At 40.4% G+C, this 27,006-nt stretch overlaps 1 protein-coding gene across 2 annotated transcripts in view; it reads left to right on the top strand.

Moving 5' to 3' along the window:
- LOC117553375 (solute carrier family 23 member 2-like) overlaps nucleotides 1-27,006 on the top strand; it is an 85,427-nt gene that overhangs the window by 13,212 nt on the left and 45,209 nt on the right. For both annotated transcript variants that reach the window (XM_034227272.1, XM_034227271.1), the window contains exons 2-3: nucleotides 9,584-9,733; nucleotides 18,845-19,002. In XM_034227272.1, the coding sequence (XP_034083163.1) occupies nucleotides 9,584-9,733; nucleotides 18,845-19,002 (308 nt within the window). The remainder of the gene's footprint in view (nucleotides 1-9,583; nucleotides 9,734-18,844; nucleotides 19,003-27,006) is intronic.

Below are 27,006 nucleotides of genomic sequence, written 5' to 3'. Positions count from 1 at the left end.
GTAGTGATGCGTACAACAAGGCATTTCTCTTGTTTGAAGTGAGAGCTGAATGTTGACTGACTGTCTGGTTTCAGAGCAGCAGCTTCAGCATGTGGCTTTGGACCTTGATGTGCAATGACTGTCTAGAACATATTTAGTGTTGTCTGCTGGTTGGAGTGTTTCATATGGATCCATGGAATGAGAGGAAGAACAAAAAACAACATTACAAGTCTATAATAGTGCACATTTGACTGAGACTCGTGTCATTTCTGGTGATGGAGAATACCTTTGACGTGGAAACTCGTAATTGTTTTAGTCTTTGACTGCAATGCTCCATTCACTGATAAACATCATTACTAAAGCTGGGTTTTAAAAGCCATTTTATTATTATTGCAGGGATATTTTTGGTGAACAGGTAAACTTAATAAATCCTCAATTTAGTTAAAGGGCCAAATAAGGGTGAGATAATTATTTTTGTTGTTTCGTCCAGTGTTTAAATTGAGTTTTGGTGAGGGGTGTTCTTCCAACCCACATCACACGTTTAATCTTCTGCTTTACTGTCTATTGATGCTGATATCAAAGTGTTGTTTATGATGTGGGAGGAAATGGTCTGAACAATTGTTTGTTTACACTCCTTTTAAACCAAGCCTTTGTTGGACTATGACCATTTGTTACACCCATGTCCTCGCAGTGCCATGTCAAATGTCAATACCAACTCTCCCACCACTTCCACATTTAAAAGACCCCTCGGACACTTCAAACAGACACATTGTCAATAGTTTGTACAAGCCCTTTAGGCACTGGTCGGTCCCATGTGGAATGTGTTGAGAGGGGACTGACCTTTGCATTTAAAAACAGCGTGTGGTGTCCCATAATATACCGTGTACACAAATATACACAGAGGCGTGTGGTGTAGTGGGTTGTCCGTAGGTGTTTGGGTCAGGGGGTCACAGGTTCAAACCCCACTGCAGTCAGCATGTCGTTGTGTCCCTGTGACACTTCACCCCAAGTTGCTCCTGTGGGGATTGCCCACAGTGTTGAGTATGTTAGTCGCTTTGGATAAAGCGACTAACAAGTAACGTGTAATGTAATGTAAAATATATATACAGAAGTCAGAAAGTGTGCCGTATTGATTATGAAATGCATAGTAATGTTAGGTTGATGTTTTATCTACATATGAGATACATGTGTAGTTCTTTAACGTCATCCGTCGCTTGTGGATTGTTTGAAGAAGGAGATGACCTCAGTATTTGAAGATAGCCCCTGGCCTCACATATATCAGGTAGCAGGATCACTCTGTCTTAGTATTCATCCGTTTGCTCACATCCCTCATTAACAACTCTCACATTCCTCCAAAGGATGTCAAATGCATTCCTGTGAACACCCTGCACAGATCAGGGTGCCAGAGCTTCACAGAGACATTGCCAATTTCAAGCCAGATGTGACTAAATAGGGTCTCAAAGCAAAGTTTACTCATTATCCTGAGTGTTTTTGTTGTTTCAGCTTTAAGGTTATGTGTATGCTTACATTTGGTGTACTACTTGTCTTTAGCATCATTTTTCAATGCTAAAATGTTTCTTAAAAATACTTATTTTGTATTATCCTTATATATTTATTTTTTTACATACTTTGCAAATTCTAACTTATTTTTTTAGATTGTTTTTGTTCGCACCACCAGATACCAAAGCAAATTCCTTTTATGTGTAAACGTAATAAACTTGATTGTGATTCTGATGCAGGTTTTAATAGTAGCAATATATTTGTGTTTAATGATACAGAAATATAAACTACATTTGCAAATACTTGAATAACTTTAAACAAACATTTCTAACACAAATACAATACAGCTTTCATTTCATTTCAAACCTTTATTTATGCAGGTGAATCCCATTGAGATCATTGATCTCTTTTTTAATAAAACACAGCATGCGATCTCAGGCAGTAGCCACTTACAATTCGCCGTGAGATCAGGGAGCAGATGTAGGATGGAAGTTTCCCTAACATGGCTTTGTATATGAAAATGTACCAGTGACTGAGCCTCCGTACAGTGAGTGAAAGCAAACCAGCCCTGGCATACAGGGTACAGTGATGAGTTAATGCTTTACAGTTTGTCACAAATCTCAGTGCGCTGTGATACGCAGCATCTAACTTGACCAGGCAATTGGCAGGTGCATTCATATACATCAAATCACCATAGTCCAGCACAGGTCAAAGGTCACAGAGCCTTTTCCTGGCCTCAAGCGAGAAACAGGACTTGTTTCTGTAGAATAAACCTAGCCTAACCCTCAGCTTTTTAAGCAGGTTATTGACATGACATTTAAAAGTGAGACAATCATCAAGCCAGATATCAAGGTATTTATAACAGGTAACCACTTCAAGTTGTATTCCTTGCGTCGTTTCAATATCTACAACAGGCTCTGGTGTCTTTTTAGCTTTTGAAAAGAGCCTTACCTTGGTTTTATCAACATTTAAAAGAAGCTTTAGTTCAGAGAGCTGCGTCTGGATAATGTTAAAAACAGCTTGCAATTCAACACCAGCCTCCTGAATGGAGGGATCTGCACAGTACATCACGGTATCGTCCGCATAAAAATGTAAGGTTGCTCCATCGACATTTTCACCTAAACTGTTGATATACATAAAGAATAAAAGTGGACATAAAACAGAACCTTGAGGAACACCATTAGTAATGTTTAACCACTCAGAAGACAGCCCATCAAAGTGAACACATTGGGACCCTTCAGAGAGGTAGTTCACAAACCACCCACTGCATGGCTGGACATGCCGATACTGACCAGCCTCTGCTTCTCTTTTATGCTTTATTTCTCACTTTAAACCTCCAGACCAAAGTGCTGTACAGGCAAATAAACAAAACAAAACATACAAAAAGTAACACAGCTCAGCTCACACACCATAAAACAAGTACAAGTAAAAACAATAGACAATTTAAAAGCAATAAAAGCTCCAGAGAAGCAACGGCCCCCTTTGATGTCAAGTACGTCAAGTTAACATATTTTAAATGTTAAGTTTATTGAGTCAACATTTACATTTAATGTATATATTTTTTTCACTTTTATTGACTGAAATTAAGAGCACTAGTCACTACAATAGCAGGTTTGAATCCTGCATGTGGTCCTTTTACAGTAATCTCCTCAATCTCTGCTTTTTCAAACCTTTCAAAAAATAGAAAACTAAGCATGAATCAACTGATTCATGTCAATGTTGTTATGTAATCTAGATGTTGAGGTAGGAGACTCATGAAATGTATTTGGTCGCTCAAATGTTTAAGTACCAATGAAAAAAGTAGACATCTTGTTACGGGTGAGCGAAGCAAGCAGGACCCAAATGCAGATAACACTGAAAATACCTTTATTTCAAGGATACACGGATAAACAGAACACTCCCCTGTGAACAGTCACAGACAAACGACTAACCAACAATGACAGACAGAAAAAACAGAACTTAAATACACACAGGACTAATCAAGGAAACAAGAGACAGGTGAGGAGGGAGGAGAAAACACAGGGGCACCAGGTGAACACAATCAGGAAAACAGGTAGGAGGGAACACACACAGATCTAAACAAGACAAAACACAACGCAGACAGATCGTGACACATCTAGCCTTTTTTAGAAATGATGGGCATTTCTTTCCAAAAGTAAATGTAATAATCTGTATACATTTTTATTTTGACACCTTCCCTGACAGTCTGGCTTCTCTCTCATAAATGATGGGTGTGCCCCTATCATGTACATATGCATGCTTAATATCATGATCTTATTTGTATATCACATTTGCTTTTCGTATTAAAACGTATGTTACCTCATATTAACCACCTGACCTACTCCATTGGTCTTTGTGTGGTCAGAGGAAAGCCAGAACACATTTACGTTACATACCTAAAGACCTGGGGCCTCATTTATAAAGCGATATACGCTCAAAAAATGGCGTACGCCAGTTTCTACGCAATGTTTGCGATTTATAAAATACTAACTTGACGGGAAAACGTGCGGTCCTCCACGCAAACTCTGACCCATGCGTACGCACTAAGCACAACAACGGGAGAGACGAGAAACTGCGACACCGTTGGCAGAAGGAAGAGTGGAGAGAAATATGTGGAAATAATACCATCAATAAAACGTTACCTCTCATTTATCATATGAAGAATTCATTTTCAAACATTGATTAAAGCCAATCTTAAAATGATTAAACAAACGCCTGTTTGCGACTCCTCAGTGCACACAAACACATAACGTGGAGAAATAAATAAATACGGATATGTTATTTAAAACCACCTCGAATATGTTGTGTTAATGTTATGAAATGTTTTCTCATAATTATGCGGTAAACAGGAGGACAGAATTACGTCTAAACTGACGCCGTGTTGCATTTCTATAGGTTGTAGATACGAGCATGGTTTTATATACTATCATGTTTAATCGTGTTTTATGCCGTAAGTCGCTCGTAAAACACAGGAGGTGGAAACTAAGAACATCATATGTGGTAAATTGTACAGCTAATATAACACAACACATTAGTTGTATTTCCTTTAACTGGTGGATATAGGGTTGCTGCGGGGGGGGGGGGTTGAGACGCACAGGCTGCAGTGGAGACGCTGCGCACAGCTGATCGACAGCTGGGACACAAACCACCAAATACAAAAACATAATTCAGATCCAGTCGTCACGACTCCACTCCGGAGGGATTCCCCGATCACTTCTTACAGTCTCTCATCAAGGGGGGGTCTCCTGTCCCCGGTACAAACACACTGCCTGAGGAAGGCTGTGTGTATTGTTTTTGTCATTAACCTTTTTCGGACCACTTATTTATTTATTTTGGTGACGATCCGACCTCCATGCTGCTACTCTGGTTCAAACTGCATCCACCAAACAATATGATTTATCTCCACCTCCCCAAAATAACCAAAATCTGACACGGTGTGAGATGTCTTTTTGAGCTGTTCTGTCGTCATTTCCTGCGATCTCCTTCAGTCAGTCAGTCAGAATGAATGAATAAATGGGCGTTTCTTTGACTATTTATAGGCAAATATGGGCGTTACGTGAAGCCCGCAAAAGCTGCACCGCATTTCGAGTCGATTGTGATTTATAAAGGAAAACCGGCCTAGGAAGTGCTCTACGCACTTTCCTTGCCGGTACGCAATGTTTGGTGAATCGGGAAGTGGCGGAAAATGTATGGACCTATTTTTCGGATTTCTACTACGTAAGCAACCTTCCCACGTGAATCCTACGCACGGCGTTATACATGAGGCCCCAGAGGACCAACCTTTAAATGCATGTCCTCCCATGATCTATGCTGTGCTTGATCTCAGCAAAAATGATTGAAATGGAAAGAAAAATATTACTTTCAAGATGAAAATGTAGACAACAAGATCTCCAGTTTCAAGTTCTTTGATATGTGTAGGCAGTAATTCCCACAGCATGTTAATACTTTGGGGGGCCCCCAAAGTATAATGGCTCCCCCCAAAGTATAATTTGTGTTTTTTTTTTTTTTTTTTTACTCAGTGAGCACTCATTTGCATTTGCATTGGTGGCAATGAGTGCTCAGTGAGTACATTTTTTTTAAAAACCATAAATTATACTTTGGGGGGAGCCACCCATAAATTATACTTTGGGGGGAGCCATTATACTGGTAAACAGCCTCTATGGGCGCGAGTCCAGACCCACTTTTGGAATCAAATGATGACGTCAGTGGGATTATCTCCTTTATCAACTCCTAAGCATCCCTGGGACAACATCACTAGCCCCGCCCCTAAAAAGGTGTGAACTTGAGCCAATCAAGGACTACTACTACTAGGTCGTCCTGAGACGAGTTTGCCAACGGGTTCGCCAATCCTCACGGTCCTCCATACACCCGGCCAGCTCTGTGGAGCTTTCCATCCCCACATCCTTCCTCAGCACCTCCACGTATGTTGGCGTGGGGCGCCCTCTTGGTCGGTGCCCGTGTGTTGGCTCCCAGAGTACTAACTTGCCAGCTGGAAGTTCCTGGTGTCGATGGCAGTGACCTGCAAATGTCAGTTTCCTGGATGCCACCTTGTCACTCAGCCTGGGTAGCCCACCAGGACTAGCCCCGCTCCTACATTTTTGAGAGATTTCTGAGGAGATTTGAGGAGGAGACCCCCCCCCCCCCACCCCACCCCGAGTCGTTCCCCCAAAGTATATTTCATTTCTGCGGGAATCACTGGTAGGAGTATAGCGAGGTGACTTTACCCAGTGAGATGATAGTGAACTGTTCATGAACTTGTCATGAAAAGTTCATGGAATATCAGTGAACCATATTCATGAACAGCTCATAAACAGCTCATAACAAAGTTGATGAACTGTTCATGAAATTTGCATGAACATTAAATGGCACTAATATAATATATATAAAATATAACATATTATGGAGATCACAAAAATACACTGTCAATGTTAATAAACAAAAAAAAAGGCAATGTGCCTGCAAGACTTCACTCAGGTAAACAAAACATATTACCCGTGCGCAGCAGCTAACCTGCCTGCGAGCCTTCGCTCAGGTCACATTTACACAGGCGCGGCTGAAGCCCGCGAAAATGGCATCTATTGTTGCCGACAGTTTAGTATTTTTAAAATACCGTTACTATGTCAAACATGCTCCAAACTTTCCGACACACTCTCCTAAACATCTCCAACATCATATCTAATTCACACAAGTTAACATCGATCATTTTCATCATGTACTGACCTGTAGAAAACAGAAAAGTGCAGCAGCAATAATTATACACAGGATCCGGTTGATCGTCTGGATTGCTTCTGAGGAGGGGGCGGAAGTGTCCCCCCTAAGATAACCCAGATGTCACCGCTCACCTGCCAAAGGTTCCACCTTGGCGCTACTTACTCATACTGCTTCTCAAACAGTACAGATAAACCATAAAATGATATGAATGTCACCAAAATAAATACAGATAATGTTCAGTTTCAAATTCACTATTGTTTTGTTTTAAGATTAAAAGTTTTAAAAAATAAAGAAATGTTCAAATAGTAGATGAATATTCAAGAGGTCTTTAAAATCATCACACTGATCATCAACAGTTCATAAAATGCTCATGAATATTCAAAAATATTCTGAACTTGCCACAATCATCCAAAATCCATGAAATGCTCATAGTCATGAAAAGTTCATGAAATGCTCATGCAAACTTTTTGGAGTTTTAATTATAATTTTGTGATTGGCTGGATCATGAAAAGTTCATAAATTGCTCATAAAAGTCTGTCATCAGCAAAACAGGAACTTTATATGAATGAACAATGTTCATAAACATTTCATGAACTGCTCTTTAAAATGGTTCATGAGCATTTTAAGAATGTTGGTTCATGAACATGACAAGTGAACATATAATGAGTTGTTCATGAATGTTTCATGAGTGCTCATGAACAGCTCATAAAGTCATGACTCATGAACTCCATCTGGCAGGGGTAGCAAAGGTTAAAGACAGTGCCTCTTAACTCAAAGATAAGGGAGTACTTTTCATAATTTATGTTATTTAGTCAACACTTTCATGTCAAGTGCCTTATATCACTAATGCACACAATGAACTCATATAACCTCTTGAATTGTTGGCTTTATTAAAAACACATGCACATTTTACGAGCTGAAGAAAGTGTCATCTCATTGATAGTTGTGGTTGGTTGGATGTGGAAAATAAAATGTGCCTTTTTATAATTATGCGAAAACATTTTCAGTCCCTTCTCTGGAAAGTCAGAAGTAGACCTTGCATAGTCCACCACTTATATAACTGGATACCTCAGACTTTCAAGGTTAAATAGTATTAAGGTATAATGAAAGACAGCTATTAACAAGAGGCACATCACAAAGTTGGGGCAATGGATTTTTGGATCAGGCATATGATGAGGGGAGGGCACTGAGACGGGCTGAGGCTGTCTTGATAAATGGAGAAGTCAGTGGGAAGTGAAATTGAACTGAAAGAAGTTAGTAAAACAGAAATATTGCCAACTTAGGCTGTAACAAAACTGATGTGACCTTCTACAAAGCACCAGCTTCACCAGTGATAATAATAAAAACAACACATTCTTCTGCATTTCTTATTCCAAAATTCTCATATTTTTAATATACAGGTTTTGAATGCAAACTCAACCAAACTTGGTGCCTCCCAATCAAAGCTTCACATCCTTACATTTCACATTCACACAATAACACAGATATTGTGCTCTTTGAACTTGGCAGTGATTTATGTTGCAGTATGACATTTTCCTCCACTCTGTCTTTAAATATACATACACATAAAACATGAAATTGGTTATACAAGGTTACAAATATGTGTGTGGGAGGACCACTTCGATTTATCTTGATATGATTTGGGAGATGTTGTTCACCTCACCTGCCCTCCCACCCACCCACACCGATGCTCCACTCGTCATCACTCACACTAACTGCGTACGATTGGTATTTATGTCTCATCTCAGCCCAACTGAAGCAACAGCTCTGCATTACAGTGATGATAGAAGTATTTCCCAGAGCTACCCTCAGTTTCAAGGACAGAGGAAAAAATACACCCATTATAAAACCATCCGCTATTTCTCTGCTATGCTCATCGCAAGACTGAGTTATTACTAGAGGTGAGGTTTATTGCCTCATAAGTTCAATTATAAGTTGGAAAAATCAATCCAATGTACATGTAGGTAAATTATTCTTGATACTTGAAAATGCTGTAAGAAAAAATCATAGCTCTCCATAGGGTTTCATTTATTGTGTTGACGGCTCCTTCCTTAAAACAGAAGCCTCAGATTGCTTATCCAGTTGAGCCCCATGCCAATGCCCCCATAACAATGTTTAGCTAAACGAAACACAAAGGGTATATCAAGCCTCAGAATTAGCCCTAAGCTAAAAAATGCTAACGCACTTAGCACAGAACTCAAGGTATAAATACTTTATTACTTATCAGGTCTGCACAAACAAGATATCAGATTAAAGCTGAGATTCCACAGATTCTAGAGGTATCACTGTGCGACCAAAACTCAGGGCAGCGAAGGCAAACCCAGACAACACACCACGTAGCTTTACGGGACCAAAACGGCAAATATGTCTTACCTTTGCTGTTTTTCTGATCAAAAGTTGTGTTCAATGGCATTAAAACACATACAAACGCTGCTGAAGGTTAATCCAATGTCTCTGTGTCCCTCTGAAATGATTACTGATAATCCATCATCATATTTATGGCTTTATAAGAAGAGGAAATATGAAGGGTCTATTTCAAGGTTGTGTGTTATCGGGCTTTTTACTTATCAACTTAGATTTGTTAGAACATGTTTTCAACTTGAATTGATTGCATTTTTGGGAAAAGTGGGCTTATTAACACATGAATGAACATATATATTCAAGAAGTACAATATAAGACAAGCAGATGTTTATTATACTTAAGTCATTATACTTTTGAATTTGCTGAGAGCCGATTCAAAATGGTCCGCGGTCCGTAGTTTGGACACCCCTGGTTTTATGGTATGTTTATGTTGTCAGAAAGTCTAGGAATTTGTGTGGAATGAAACAGGGTTAGATGACATAACACTGTTGAATTAATGACTTGTTTACCTTTGCTTTGCTTCTCTTCCAGGTCAAAGACGGTGATGAACAGCCTCAGATGACAGTGGACATTGGGGATCCACACACAGAGTCCTTGGAGGAGGCCGTGCAAGGTTCAGATCTGGTTTACTCCCTCAACGACAGGCCGCCCTGGTACCTCTGCATATTGCTCGGTTTCCAGGTCAGTTCATCTCATCACTTGTTGGGTCAACTATGATAGTATTTGTGTAAGATAGATAGATAGATAGATGGATGGATGGATGGATGGGTAGCAGTGGCGGCTGGTGGAAAATATGTTTGGTGGGGCTGTTGATATAGTGAGTAAAACAATTTTTTTTGGGAGAAATGACCCCTTAAATGAGGACTTCTGGTGATGTAATGGCGCGTTTCCAGTGCAGCGCGGAGCTCGCTTTAATGCTGCGTTCAGACCGGACGCGATGCGAATATTCGCTTCGCTCTAAACGCTCTTATAGCATCGCTCTAGTTGCTCGAGTTTCACCGCGGCTGCCAGCTGTGTTTACTCGCATCATTCAAACAAGACACGCTCGGGAGCTACAACTACAACAGAATGAACATATTTTACCGTGATTAAATTGTAATACACGTTTCTAAATGATGCCGACGTAACAACATACTGATACCGGTTAGTAAAAACCATGAATTAATGCTTTGACAAGTCTGTAGACAGACGGCAGGCGAAAAACCTTTTAGAATGCTTGTTTTCTGAATGGAGATTGGGTCGACCAGGCTAAGCTAACGTTGTATGCTCACTCCACACTCATAACAACGGCCTACAGACATAAATAAACCAGCGACTGTATTCGCCATGACACAGTCTGTGGTTTGTACTTGTTTAACTTTTGTCTAGTTTCTGAACAGATCGTATCTCTCCCCGGCTGTTTGAAGGGCAAGCATGGGAAACAAAAGACAGCATTTACCTGTTTGCATCCAGCTAGCCATGCCTTTCTGGTGTACCAGCTACGTGAGAAGCCTCGTTGATATGTTTTGTCTTTTTCACGAGCTTGCTGCAATATATACAAATCGGGTTGGTCCGGTCCAAGGTCTTTAAGCAACAATTTATCTCCCAAACTTCTCCTTTCGAAAGGATTGGAGATTAGCTCTTGAACGGAATTGGGCGGGGACCGAGGTCCGGCGACTCCACCTGCACACGAAGCCATTCTCATCACCTTGGTCACTCACAAGTCTAAAAAACAACTCACGGCAACGCACGTAAGCAACGTGGGCGCCAACGTGAGCGCCCTCGTGACCAAAATATTTGACGCCGCTGATTGGCTGAAATTATGTTTCGGCGGCACAGTTTACTATTGAGACTTTTGCAACGTGCTGGTTGCTGCTGTTTGGCTCGGGGGCTCCGCCCGGTAATGATAAACTAATGCCATGGGCAAGGCCAGGCAGGAAACCTGTGACTTATCAGTAACTTTAGACATCGTAACACAATTTTAAACGATATTTTATTGTAGATTATACATTTTACTGATACCAATTGTATGATTTTTACCTTGTTCATTAAAAATAAAAATATTAAATATTTATATTTTTTAAATATATTTTTTTAAATATATATTTTTTAATTTAATATTTTTTTTAATTTAATTGTTTGTATGTGGGAAGAGGTGGGGCGGCGCCCCTAGCGCCCCTATGGGCCGGCCGCCACTGATGGGTAGGTAGGTAGGTAGGTAGGTAGGTAGGGGTATCTTGACTCCTTCTCCATCTTGCCTCTTATGAGATTGTATAGCCCTATTCACACAGGGATAGTATTACCTGGTGACTGTTAGAAATTAAAATCAATGTTGATATGGCGTAATTTGAATTAAATACACTATTTAATTTAAATCAGTTTTATTCTGAAAAACCGGAAGTTCACTAACTATTAACTTAATACTTTTATTCTGAAAAGTATTCATTTCCGGTTAGCATTAGCATGTGGCGAAATGCTGCATTTTCAAACCGTGAATCAAAGGTGAAATGACATGTGATGTTGTACACCGAGCACACTGGGTTTAGCACTCGTTTATTACCGCTGAATAACGTTTATTAGGAAATGTTTAAATAACCACAGACACCAGAATGATATAATTTAACAACGGAAAAAGGCAGGAATTGCATTGGACCCGTCCCCCGACGACGCCGGCCAATAGGAGAAGACCTCAGATGACAACAGGAAGAGCAAGCCAATAATTGACCCCTTCTACCTGCTGACCTGGACTGACCCAAGCCCCCAGGAAGTGCGCCGGACTCAGATGAAAATATTCGTGCTGGCCAAACGGTGGTACTACACTTCCGTTTGGTTGCCAGGCCCGGAAACACTTTTTCCCATTGACTTACATGGGGAAAGAGTGGTCTGTAACTCGTTGGATAATTTTGTTTTAACTAAATAAACTACCCAGTATGAACACTTGTATAGCCCTTATTAAAAACATTCGTTCCTCAAGTTGTAATAATGTGCTAATAACGTTATTCTGAGAGTTATTTCCCTCTGCATTATGAACGCGCATCTAGCCCACGGGACCGCGCCGCCCGGCACGTTCATGTTACGTGTCCCGACCAATCAGAGCACACTGTGCTCACAGGGAGGGTGGGGGCTGAAGCTATTGGAGCTACAACGAGCCGTTAAAGGCAGAGAGTGAAATTCAGTGAATACACGTAGTTTACAGAGATGCTGTATGAGAAACCAATGTGAGTTGCGTTTATCTTTACCCATGGATGCACAATAAGAACGGATCCATATCGTCTTACTGCCATCCCACGGAGCTGTAATAATGGATATATTGCACATGTTTGCTGTAATTCATTATCATACTACATGGGCTGTATGATTAAATCTTGTACCGTAAATGTTGTATTAAATAAAGTTAATATTACCGACATTATTAACGTCCCTGTAGCTTCGTATTGCACTAAGAAGCTTATTGCACTGTCGGCCTATATACATATATATATATATACAGTGCAATAATTATTTCATGCTAAATGAAGCTCTGTTGGATATCACTAGATCCTGTTACAGCGTAATATAAGTACATACCGATTGATGTGTACATTAGCATCATTACTAGCTAGCTGCTAACTGCCGCCTCGTTCATATCAAATCCATGATAACAACAAGCCATTACCATGCTGTCATGAACGCGCGGTGCTGTTACGTGTACGCAAATTGACGTGCTCAATGTGAACGAGCATTTTGGTTAAAGTTGCGCATGCTCTATGAGTGCACATACGGGTACTTCTCAGGCATGCTGGGTAATCTGTGACGTTTCACTCTCTCAAAAGGTGGGCCATTTTATCATCATGCGCTAATGAGCAGCTCTCATAGGAATGAATGAGGCCCCGCCTCCCACGCTGTATCCAGTTCTTATTATACATCCATGGACTGACCGGGCGGATGAGGAGAGCGCCTCCACTCGCATATTTCATTTTGTACACCACCGCATCTTTTGTGTAATTAAATGCTGTTAACTTTTATAAGCTTCCCTTGACTCTTTTCAGTCTCTCCTGCCTTCGGGGTTCTAGAATATACTAACATGACCTCTAGTGATTTGTAATAATTGCAGAGGTCGACTAATCTGCCATGTCTGTAATTTGTCAAGTAAACATTCCACAACAAAGTACCTACGATATATCTTCAAACACAGAAGTCATGTCTCCTGCAAGGCGGCATTATGGGATTTGTGAAATTATTTTGCAGCATTAAAGGATTTGGGTAATTTCTCTCTGTTTTTGTACGGCTTTATGTTTCCTCCAAGCATGTTTTCTGACCAAACCAGAGATATGGCAAATGCACCCAAATGACCACAGAAGGGTTTTTTTTGTGCTAAATCAAAAAAAAAAAGGTCAAATGTCACTTGTTTTGCGTCAATCTTGATACAGGGTACTTATTATATGTTATAGTTTGGATTCCTAAAGCTTTTAGTCTACCATCCCATCATTCAAGGCTGGTTTTCACTATAAGTAATGTTTTTTTTGTTGGACGGACACTATAATTTACATTTTTTTACTATGTTCAATCTGAATTTAGTTTAAAATAAAAAAAATTCTATATATATTCTAACTTTTCTACATCCAACTCACAGGTTTATCATTGCTTTGAGAAAAAAGATTATTAATTTACCCCTTTTTAGAAGGGAAGATATCGTCATTTGTTCTGAGAATGTCATTTTCGAGCCTGAGGCCTGAAAACAGGCTCAGGTCTAAACTGGTTGAGTCCAGTTATCAAGAGAATATATGGAGCAGAGAGAGGGGATTTGTTGTACAGTGAGATGTCCTCTTGACACAGAAATCCTCAAAACAATTGTCAAAAGCTAATCCCTGACAAATGATCACTTTGTTAAGGTGCTTTGGGCTCCACTATGCTTTTTAAATCATCAGCTAGCCTTTCAATTACTTTGCACCACTTGTAGTGTACTTTTGGTTTAACAAGCCAACAGCTGCTTGGTGCACATGGCAACAAGGTTGGTCAAAGTGATCTTACTAAACCATACAGTAAATGTTCTGAAAAAAACCACAAACAGTGAGCCAAAAGAGCTTAAATATCACATGTGTTTATATTCAATTTAAAAACAGTATTCATTTGAATTAAAATGTGTGTTTGTATGAGTACCTCTGCATTTTGCTTGGTTTCCAGGTTAGTTCCTCTCATCACTTGTTGGGTCAGCTATGTCATCTTGTTACAGAAATCCTCAAACCAATTGTGCAATATAAATACCATTACCATTATTACAAAACACTCGCTGCTATATAACATGTGCAATATCATTATTATTAATAATGTTCTATAATAACACTACTTAATTTACACTACTAAATACTGTTAATATTTACATTAATTATGTGACCGTCTGTAGATATTTAATTGTTATTTTACTGCACTGTTAGTGTACAGTTTTATTATTAATATGCTGCTGTGTTTATTGTATTTTTGTACATTTGTTGAATAAATGTACTTAATGTGTACTTAGGCCTGCAAAATGCATACACTTTAAAGAGGTGGTCATGAATCAGCCATTTAGATATTTATAGTGTAATAGTTTCAGTTTTTTGTGGGTTAGGGTTATGGTTACATATGTTACATTGTGTATATATATATATATGATTTACTATTTTCATTACATTTTTAATTGTTAATTCTTGCTTCTATAACAAAATAACTTCCCAAATTGCGATTAATAAAGCATATATATATATATCCATCCATCCATCTAAAAAAGGAGGGAAAGCAAATAAAGGGTTTTTTCAGTGCGTTTTACTTGACATTGAAATATGTAATGTATAATTTACTATTCAGCAGGGCATATGGACTTGCTGTGTGATATACGACCTGATTATGTCAAAGAACAGGCACAAGTTCAAGAGTGGCATGGCATGACCCTTAACTGAAAGATTCAAAACACAAAAATAAAAGAAAAAGAAACTTGAGAAGTTAACTGTTGACCCCAAACAGTTGGTCCAGCTGGACCCATCACTAAAACAGCTGCAACAACATATTTTTCCACTGGGATCATTTTCTCCAATTTCTCATCGTGCATCTTTTTATCACCTCTCTGTTTTTACTTAAAGGTCTCCTATTATACTGTTTTTCATCAATATATTCAATATATCAATCAGGAGAGACGTGATGTATGAAATACATGTTTATTACCGGACACATAATATGAAGGAATAATGATTGACAGTTTACAACAAGTAAATGAAATTATGTTTGGCGATTAGGCCCCGGTTTGCAGGATGATCGTTCAGGAGGGAAAAACCGCTCAGATGAACCCCCCGGGGTCTAGACACTGGTGGTGGTGATAAGTAGTTCGGTCCGGTCTGAAGGGAGAAGGTTTTAGCTTGGCCCTGTATTAGGAGACAGGAGGTGAAGGGGTGGAGGAGGGTTGCACGTTGACACCTGAAATGACAACTGACGGAGAGGGAAGAGCAGATTTAAAGGGGTTAGCGGGTGCGATGATTGGCTAGCCGGGGAGTAACGCCCCTGATCACTTAATGAGAGAGGAGAGAGTATTGAAGTGACGTGTAACACCAGAGAATATTGGTCTTCCTGGTTGAACTTGCGCTAAGCTACATTTCTCAGATATATACAACACATGTCTCTGAAGTGATTGGCTCCAAACACCAAACAGATCGTTGCAGCATTACCCATAATCCCCTCTGTTTCAGCCCTGTTTCCAAAGTGCTGATTCTCTGTCTGTTACTTTAGATTAAAATAAGGAGCCCCTACGAGAGACATTTGGTTACAAAGAACTCAATGGTGCTCTAGGAGGAGATTCAGGTGATAAAGTGTGGGGGGGGGGGGGGGTTACCTTGGTTGGTGATTGGCTAATGGTTACACAAGACAACACATCGTTATGACATCATAAAGTAGCCAAAATCTGATCAGCTCATTTTTATATAAATGGATCAGGACAAAAAGAGAGAGAATCTTTGTTCCTGAAACTTTCAGAGTCTCTTTCCACAGAGGGGACACATGTTGATGTAGAAGAGACATGAAGAAGAGGGGACACATGTTGATGTAGAAGAGACATGAAGAAGAGGGGACACATGTTGATGTAGAAGAGACATGAAGAAGAGGGGACACATGTTGATGTAGAAGAGACATGAAGAAGAGGGGACACATGTTGATGTAGAAGAGACATGAAGAAGAGGGGACACATGTTGATGAAGAAGAGACATGAAGAAGAGGGGACACATGTTGATGTAGAAGAGACATGAAGAAGAGGGGACACATGTTGATGTAGAAGAGACATGAAGAAGAGGGGACACATGTTGATGTAGAAGAGACATGAAGAAGAGGGGACACATGTTGATGTAGAAGAGACATGAAGAAGAGGGGACACATGTTGATGTAGAAGAGACATGAAGAAGAGGGGACACATGTTGATGTAGAAGAGACATGAAGAAGAGGGGACACATGTTGATGTAGAAGATACATGAAGAAGAGGGGACACATGTTGATGTAGAAGAGACATGAAGAAGAGGGGACACATGTTGATGTAGAAGAGACATGAAGAAGAGGGGACACATGTTGATGTAGAAGAGACATGAAGAAGAGGGGACACATGTTGATGTAGAAGAGACATGAAGAAGAGGGGACACATGTTGATGTAGAAGAGACATGAAGAAGAGGGGACACATGTTGATGAAGAGGAGACATGAACAAGTAGATTTTGCATATATAGGTGACCTTGAAGCACAAACGACATACATTTCTCTGAATCATGTATCATGCCTTCCAGGAAGAGAATGATGTGGTAACCAGATACCAAACTTGTGTTTATTTGAGTGATTATGGTGTTTTTCAGAACATGTATATCAAATATACATATTTAAACAAATATTTTACGTAGTATTTTGGGTGTTGTGATGGGTATTTTTCACAATAAAGATATTTATAGTGCCAATATATGGATCCAAAAGTGTATTTGTACCTTTGTTGACATAAACAAAGCAACTGAAACCCGTATAGATCACAGCAATTTCAAGTTGAGGGTCTTTAACAAGGGTCTGCGCTTCTTAACACAGGATGAGGGATCTTTCATCCACTTCAAAGACGGTCTCGACTGAAGAGAAAGAACAAAACAGGAAGAGTCAAAGTGCTGTAAATTCCTAGCCGGTTGACGAGCTGTAAATCCAGAGCTATACTGAAACAAAGGCAAAAGACCACATGTGTACATGTTTTCTGGGTCACCTCAGAGTCAACTGTTTGACTTTATCACATCATTAAATAGTGTCTTTTAAATCGTAATGGTTGTTAAACGACACCTTAATGTTACATGGCATGTCAGCAGAATAATAAGGTTGTCTTCTCCTTGAATTTACTCCGATTAAGGCCTTGATTCTTAAGAAAGGAGGTATTTTGAGCGTCTATCTCACACCCACAATTATTGTAATATTCTCAAGTTAAGGATAAAGACAGGGCATGCCAACCATAGCAACGGTGCGGCTCATTGTTGCGTTTATGCAACCAATTGGTTTATTCACCAATTATTTATTTTTTATTACAGGTCATTAGATCATTGCTGTATCCGATTAGGTTTAAACATGTTTGAGATGTTCTTTGGGAGCATGAAAACTAGATATATCATGTTAGATATATATACAACTGCTGATCTACACATGGGCCTCACTACTCTTCCTCATATGAACTCAAATACATTGACATATAGGTGTTTGTTTGTGGTTAAAGGCACGGACACACCAGGCCGATTATCGGCGTCGGTGGGCGCCAGGCCGACGATGAGGGCCGACGCCTTTGCGGGCGAAAACCCGCCGATTCCACATGTTGAATCGGTAGGCAATCGGCAAAATAAATCACTCTGATTGGCTGTTCAGCTAGCGATACAGTGCATGAGAAGCGAAACGGAAGTGAGGGACCCAAACAAACGATTAAGAAGGCAAATCTGAGATTTCATTGAACTCCAGCTCTCGACTCAGGTTCGGGAAAGCCCCGTGAGCTTCTCGCTGTAGAGGGAAATGGAACGCACACGCTATTTGTTGTTTGTTTATATCACGCAGTCTGTTCTTCTTCTCTCGGTTATTACGCAGTCTGTCTTCCGGTTGCCTCTTTTGAATGAAGTCGAATACACACTACCGCCGCCTGCTGGTAAGGAGAGTTATTGCCACTCACGCATGCGCAGTTCGTACGTGCTTCTTGGCCGTCGGCTGAAGTCTTTGCGGTGTGTTCCAGTGCGACACATGGCCAAGACGCAGAGACGCGAGGCGACGCAACAGTCGGGGGTCCGTCTGTGTCAGTTCTTTGTTGTCAGATTGGTGTGTCCGGGCCTTAAGACCCATCTCGTGTAATCCTAATATCCCAAATTTGGTTCCAGGCTTTGATCTTCATTACAATTCATTTTCCAGTTGTGTCCTCTTTATCTTTTCTATTAAACGCAAACATCTAAAGAACATTTTCGAATAGCCATGACTAAGAATGATGATTGTAACAAATGAAATAAACTGTACCAAAGGTTTGCATTTTGACATCAATAAAAGCTGATCAGTTTTGTTTTACATAGTTTTTACAATAACTCATCTAGATATCAGCTATTATGAGTTATTTTAGCATATCACTTTTCCATTGTTCCTTGTGATGCCTGGTTTTGGAACACCATCGAAAAAAGAAAGCAATTAAGATGTCTTTGTTTAAAGAAACATTATTTCGTATTTAAATATCTAGACTAGAGGAAAGCAGAAGTCAGGATATTTTAAAGTGTTATGTTGTTTCTCTTCCACCCCTTCAAAGAGTCCCCAGATGATCTAACTTGATCTTCCTCTGCAGCATTACATCCTGGCGTTCGGGGGCATCATCGCAGTCCCCCTGATCTTGGCCGAGCCCCTCTGTATAAAGGACAACAACAGCGCCAAGAGCCAGCTCATCTCCACCATATTCTTTGTGTCGGGACTAAGTACACTGCTGCAGACATCCATCGGTACAAGGTAACTAACCCCAGTCTCACAGTACCAGTGAACCACGATATTGCACTAAAGAAGGTCCACACATCTGCAACCGGGGTCGATTCGCGGTGTCTGCGTTGTGTTTTGTTTCGTTGAAGGATGAGTCCTGAGCCAGCATAAAGTTGAGCTGATCTCCGTTTATTCACTGACTGACAACAGATAACGAATCAGTAGTTATTTAGTGGGAATGCTGATACAGCATTCCAACTATCTGTTATGCTACGCACAAAATTCTTTATTATTCCGCCGGATATTTTGCACCTCTTCTTCTCCCACATTGAACATCACAGAAACTCCGTTCAAACATCAAAACGTTCAGCTCGGTCGGGAATCAATGGCTATTACTTTTATCATTCATAACTTTCATAATTCCAGAGATACATCCCATAATACATCCCATTGTTAACATGGAAGTCAATGGGGAACTCTTCAGACTTCAACAATCTTCATGCAACTGCTAAATGCTCCTTCTTCAACTGCTAACTGCTCCTTCATACTTTCACTCAGAAACCTCATTCCAAAATGTCACATCTTTCTGACATTATTCGTGTAACACAACTTTTAAATCTGATTCGTACTTTTAGAGATATTAAACATTGTTCAGACCTTGGTAAAGAGGCCTTCTTCAGATTTTAGATTGTGTGATGTCACAGCTAGAGTGGAGGACAGATTTAATTTTGCCTTCATATTTTCTTTTAAACCTGCCATAATTCCCAAACCCTACATTCCTGAGACATAATTAATCTCGTAGCTTGAAAGATAAAAAAAATTAAGCAAAAATAATTAAACAAAATGCCTCTTGAGGGCATGAAGTGACAAAAACATTCAACATGTCTTCATTAAACTCCATTGTAAATTCAGCCTCACCTTTCCCCACCACACTAGCCGCACACCTTTAGTTAATCTGCCAAAAAGGCCACATTATTAACCCGAAAGTACACAAAAAGTACACTTCAGATGCTCAACTTCCTTGACATGCTTCACGCTTGGAAATTTCACCGATATCTGTTACGGTTCTTCAACAAAACGTCCACATGTAACAGGTTTATCTCTCATTCAGAACAATGAAAATGCCTTCCTCTCACTGATCACCATGGAAACCTTTGATCTCTGGACACGTCGTTAGCTCAAATATAAACACCTGTGTCACGGAACACGATGTCATAACTCCAATGGACATAATTAGAGCCGCAGACTAATGACGTGGTCCCTGGAGTTTAACAGACTGTCTCAGTCTGATGGAGACTTCATACTGACTTCAACATGTTCCACATATTTTAGAAGTTATTGGTGACGTATGCTTTTAGTTCTAAAGTTTTCAGTTCAAATATTCTGCTGCTTTTTCATGCATTTAGACTTTTATTTTCTTGTTCTTGTTTCACATTCAAGTCCCCTCTATTCATGAACCCTTCAAAGTACTCAGCCATACCACTTATATGCCACGTGCAACTGTTGCTATGTCAGTTAATCTTTCAAATACAAGGTTGCTTGTTTGATTCAAGCTCTTGTAGTCAATATGTCTAACATTTTGTCAGCTAACTAATGACACACACTCAGAGGATCTTTATAAACGTTGTAAGTATTGCACATCTTTAAACATGACTCTTATAAATCACTTTTAAAACCAGCGATGCACTACAGTGTCAGCTTTTCTAAAATAGAAACTTCAATGTTCACATCTTTCTAAATGATTCTACTTTTCAATGACCTACAAATAATCCTAATAATAATCCCATTTTCAATCTTCCAACTGTTCATATGTTTTGGTCAATTAACCTGTTACAAATGTGTTGTTCAACAAATGTGAGCCTTTGCCACATTGATTTGATCACCATGGAAACCTTTGATCTCTGGACACCTCGTTAGCTCAAATATAAACACCTGTGTCATGGAACACGATGATGTCATAACTCCAACTGACATGCTCATAGCAGCAGACTCCAGATAATGGTTAATGGTCCTGCCCTCAACAGCTCTACGTCAATTATGGGGTGTCATTATATGTCATTTCCATGCAAACGCATCCCTCGCCATAAAACACGATGTCGCTGTAACTCCAATAGACACGGTCCTATCGTCCCCCAAACTTCGCTTGTATATCACCGGTCCATGCCTCAACAGCTTTACGCCAAATCTGAGATCTCACCATAGGCTGTTGCTTTGGAAACGCATCCCTCGCCATAAAACACGATGTCTCTGTAGCTCCAATGGACACGGTCCGGTCGTCCCACAATATTCAGCTGTATATCACCTCTCCATGCCTCAACAGCTCTACGTCAAATCTGACATCCCACCATATCTCACCATATGCCGTTTCCATGCATCCCTTGCCATAAAACACGATGTTGTCGTAACGCCTATGAAAAGGGTCAAAACAGCACCACACTTCAGATAATGGTTAACGGTCCAGCCCTCAACAGCTCTACGTCAATTATGGGGTTTCATCATATGCTGTTTCCATGGAAACGCATCCCTCGCCATTAAAGACGATGTCGCTATAACTCCTATGAACATTTAAAAAAAAATGCTCAAACTTCACCTGTGCTAACAGTCCAGCCGTGAAGACATCTACGGGACTGTTACGGTTGCTGTTTCTGTCTGCTCGTTAATCTGCCTGTGAGTGTTTTCAGATGTGCGTGTAATATGTAAATAAGTTGCGCAGTAGCCCTGACGTCATTGGCTGCCCATCCTCTGGTCCGCCTCTGAAGATGGTGATTGGATTGACGTCATCCAATCGCAGCGCACAGCCGGCGCACCTGCTGGGGAGGAGTACAAAGGCCGCGGACTATCACCACTGTTGAGTGAACAGACGCCTCTCGCTATTTGCTCTTGGTTCTGGGGGTTAACTTGTGTGGACCGTGTTATTGTGATTAGCAGTATTGTTGTGATTAGATGTGCTTAGATTAGTTTGATTAGATGTGCTTAGATTAGTTGAGTATTGTTTGACTGTTGTCTTAGCTGTGTTTTCTTACAGCCTTCCTTTGCTAGTTGTACCACTTTTACAGTGAGGTTTTGTTTCCTTCTTTATTCAGTGTGTGAGTATTTAGTTTCCCTGCAGGCGACTGTGGCTGCGAGGGAGTGTGGTCGTCTATCAACCAGAAGGTTGTGGAATCGATCCCAGCCCATGCAGTCAACATGTCGATGTATCCTTGGGCAAGATACTTAACCCTGAGTTGCTCCCGATGGCATGGCCAACGGTGTGTGAATGTGTGTGAATGTGTGTGAATGTGTATGCTTTCAAAATGCTCCAAACGGCCCAACACTTCACAGGTTTGGTAACGATGCAGCCACCAACGCATCTAAGCGTATTATGGGATGTCATCAAATGCCGTTGGCATGGCGACAGATCATTCACCATCAAGTTAGTTCAAAAGTTTGCAGTTCAAATATTCTGCTGCTTTTCCAAGCCTTTTTACTTTCTTCTCTTCTCATCACACATTCAAGCCCCCAGTGTTCACGTATCACTTCAATCTAAATTCTTCACTTTCTTCTTACACATTACATTTCAGCAGTTTAGCGTCAGCTTTTCAGCATAAAGCATTCCCACTAGCAATTTCTTCAGGAATTGCATTCTCTAGTTCAATTAGTTTTCCCTCACACCGACTCCTCTCACGTGGAAAACGTTCACAAAAAGTGAAGAGTAAAACGTGAGGGACACAATATGAAGGGGGGAAGTCCACACAAAAACAATCTGTTTACACATGCACGATTTAACAGCTTCTTTGTGTGTGAATTTCCCAGATATTCAAACCCTCCACGGATTTAAGATTTACAGCAGGTACAAACTGAGGGAAGATTTCTAGTTAATAGTGTTCCCAAGTTGCAGGGAACTCAAGTATATTACCCTTTTTTTCACATCTTTGCCCGGAATATTTTACACTACCGATAATGAGGTTTGAAGTATTTAAATCGTGATTTATTGAGGATTGTGTGGCAGTATACCCCTGGCCTCCCACACTTGCCCTAACTACACTGTCTCTTTACTGTGAGTCGGTGCTGAGCTTTATTTACAACATCCTGAATCTCAGGTCTTCAGAGACTCCTGTGGAGGTTCATGTGGAGTTAAACGATGAGTCAGTCCACCAATGGGCTCAACAGGACACTTCAAGTGGAACTTACATTTTACTTTTCACCCTAAGTTGTTTTTCTTTAAAGCTGCATGATCTCTGAAGTGTAGGAGCTTAATTTGTGGCTAACCTTTCAGAACAGTGATTGATCTGAACGCCTCACCGCAGTGCAGCGGCCTCCCACACACACATACACGGCTCCACACACACATACACGGCTCCACACACACTGTACAGGCTCCATACTAACTGTACACGGCTCCACACACACTGTACAGGCTCCACACACATTGTACACGGCTCCACACACACTGTGCAGGCTCCACACACATTGTGCAGGCTCCACACACACTGTACAGGCTCCACACACACTGTACAGGCTCCACACACACTGTGCAGGCTCCACACACACTGTGCAGGCTCCACACACACTGTGCAGGCTCCACACACACTGTACAGGCTCCACACACACTGTGCACAGCTCCACACACATTCTACACGGCTCCACACACATTGTACACGGCTCCACACACACTGCAGGCTCCACACACACTGTACACGGCTCCACACTCACTGTACACAGCTCCACACTCACTGTACACAGCTCCACACACACTGTACACAGCTCCACACTCACTGTACACGGCTCCACACTCACTGTACACGGCTTCACACACACTACACTGCACAGCTCCACACTCACTGTACACAGCTCCACACACACTGTACAGGCTCCACACACACTGTACACAGCTCCATACTCACTGTGCAGGCTCCACACACACTGCACAGCTCCACACACACTGTACAGGCTCCACACACACTGTACACGGCTCCATACTCACTGTACAGGCTCCACACACACTGTACACGGCTCCATACTCACTGTACAGGCTCCACACACACTGTGCACAGCTCCATACTCACTGTACAGGCTCCACACACACTGTACACAGCTCCATACTCACTGTACAGGCTCCACACACACTGTGCACAGCTCCATACTCACTGTACAGGCTCCACACACATTGTACACGGCTCCATACTAACTGTACACGGCTCCACACACACTGTACACAGCTCCACACACACTGTACACGGCTCCACACACACTGTGCACAGCTCCACACACATTGTACACGGCTCCATACTAACTGTACAGGCTCCACACACACTGTACACGGCTCCACACACATTGTACACGGCTCCATACTAACTGTACACGGCTCCACACACACTGTACACAGCTCCACACACACTGTACACAGCTCCACACACACTGTACACAGCTCCACACACACTGTACACAGCTCCACACTCACTGTACACGGCTTCACACACACTACACTGCACAGCTCCACACACATTGTACACAGCGCCACACACACTGTACAGGCTCCACACACATTGTACACAGCGCCACACATACTGCACAGCTCCATACACACTCTGTAACAGTAAGCCTGAACAAATAGCTAATGCTTTTGTTAGAAGTTCTCCACCTACACAGTTTGGCAAAAGCTTAAAGGAACAAAAGTGGGATCCAGCTTCCACTTTGACATTGAATATTAAGCAAATATTTAATCTTTATTTGTGTAATACGAGACTCAAAACTTTGGTATTAAGGGCTTTATGAAACATCTTTAGTAATATGCGTAGAAAGCTCCAAAACATAACGTTAAAAGTAACACACCAATAGACAATTTAACTCATGCATACATAGTCGACATTGTTTCATGAAAAGCCACTTTGAAAACATGTTTCAATTTCCAAATGTATAACTACCTCAGATTCACTTCAGTCCATCCAGAGCATGAGAGATTGAAACTAAATCAGAGCGTTTGAAGAGAAAGAAATGTGTGACAGCTTTGCAGATAACAGTTCATATAAATACATATCCTGCAGGGCTATTGCTGCAATGAAAGGTGAAATCATCAGAGATGGAAAAAGTACACACTTCCTTTACTCAAGTAGAAGTACAGATACTTGTGTTTAAAAATACTCTGGTAAAAGTAGAAGTACTGACTAAACTTCTTTACTCAAGTAAAAGTAAAGAGGCTTTGAAATGTACTTCAGTAAAAAGTACCCATAACTAGCAGCTGTTTTAAAGAGTACCTGACCTCCCTTTATATTAATAGAACAATAATGTCATTGTTAGCTAATGAATGTTTCCATGCTGAACAACGGCAACATGACAACGTTTCCATTGGTCCCTCTTCTTTAGAGAAGACCAGGAAATGATGGATACACGGATCGTGTTCAAATCAATAGGCACGCAATGACTCTAAAGAATAATGATCACGCATCAAACACACATTCAGACTAAAGGAACCAGCTGTTTGGGAAATGAGAGAAGTAGAAAGTACAGGTATTTGAGTTCAACATGTAAGAAGTAGAAAGTACAGGTATTGGGTTCAACATGTAAGAAGTAGAAAGTACAGGTATTTGGGTTCAACATGTAAGAAGTAGAAAGTACAGGTATTTGAGTTCAACATGTAAGAAGTAGAAAGTACAGGTATTTGTGTTCAACATGTAAGAAGTAGAAAGTACAGGTATTTGTGTTCAACATGTAAGAAGTAGAAAGTACAGGTATTTGTGTTCAACATGTAAGAAGTAGAAAGTACAGGTGTTTGTGTTCAACATGTAAGAAGTAGAAAGTACAGGTATTTGTGTTCAACATGTGAGAAGTAGAAAGTACAGGTATTTGTGTTCAACATGTAAGAAGTAGAAAGTACAGGTATTTGTGTTCAACATGTAAGAAGTAGAAAGTACAGGTATTTGTGTTCAACATGTAAGAAGTAGAAAGTACAGGTGTTTGTGTTCAACATGTAAGAAGTAGAAAGTACAGGTATTTGTGTTCAACATGTAAGAAGTAGAAAGTACAGGTATTTGTGTTCAACATGTGAGAAGTAGAAAGTACAGGTATTTGTGTTCAACATGTAAGAAGTAGAAAGTACAGGTATTTGGGTTCAACATGTAAGAAGTAGAAAGTACAGGTATTTGTGTTCAACATGTAAGAAGTAGAAAGTACAGGTATTTGAGTTCAACATGTAAGAAGTAGAAAGTACAGGTATTTGGGTTCAACATGTAAGAAGTAGAAAGTACAGGTATTTGGGTTCAACATGTAAGAAGTAGAAAGTACAGGTATTTGAGTTCAACATGTGAGAAGTAGAAAGTACAGGTATTTGTGTTCAACATGTAAGAAGTAGAAAGTACAGGTATTTGTGTTCAACATGTAAGAAGTAGAAAGTACAGGTATTTGGGTTCAACATGTAAGAAGTAGAAAGTACAGGTATTTGTGTTCAACATGTGAGAAGTAGAAAGTACATGTATTTGTGTTCAACATGTAAGAAGTAGAAAGTACAGGTATTAGGGTTCAACATGTAAGAAGTAGAAAGTACAGGTATTTGGGTTCAACATGTAAGAAGTAGAAAGTACAGGTATTTGAGTTCAACATGTAAGAAGTAGAAAGTACAGGTATTTGAGTTCAACATGTAAGAAGTAGAAAGTACAGGTATTTGTGTTCAACATGTAAGAAGTAGAAAGTACAGGTATTTGGGTTCAACATGTAAGAAGTAGAAAGTACAGGTATTTGTGTTCAAAATGTAAGAAGTAGAAAGTACAGGTATTTGTGTTCAACATGTAAGAAGTAGAAAGTACAGGTATTTGTGTTCAACATGTACGAAGTAGAAAGTACAGGTATTTGTGTTCAACATGTAAGAAGTAGAAAGTACAGGTGTTTGTGTTCAACATGTAAGAAGTAGAAAGTACAGGTATTTGTGTTCAACATGTGAGAAGTAGAAAGTACAGGTATTTGTGTTCAACATGTAAGAAGTAGAAAGTACAGGTATTTGAGTTCAACATGTAAGAAGTAGAAAGTACAGGTATTTGTGTTCAACATGTAAGAAGTAGAAAGTAC

Source organism: Gymnodraco acuticeps, unplaced genomic scaffold (genome assembly GCF_902827175.1).
Source record: "Gymnodraco acuticeps unplaced genomic scaffold, fGymAcu1.1, whole genome shotgun sequence".
Lineage (NCBI taxonomy): Eukaryota > Metazoa > Chordata > Actinopteri > Perciformes > Bathydraconidae > Gymnodraco > Gymnodraco acuticeps.
Note: the sequence above shows the minus strand (reverse complement) of the source record. Positions and strands in the feature narration are given on the sequence as shown.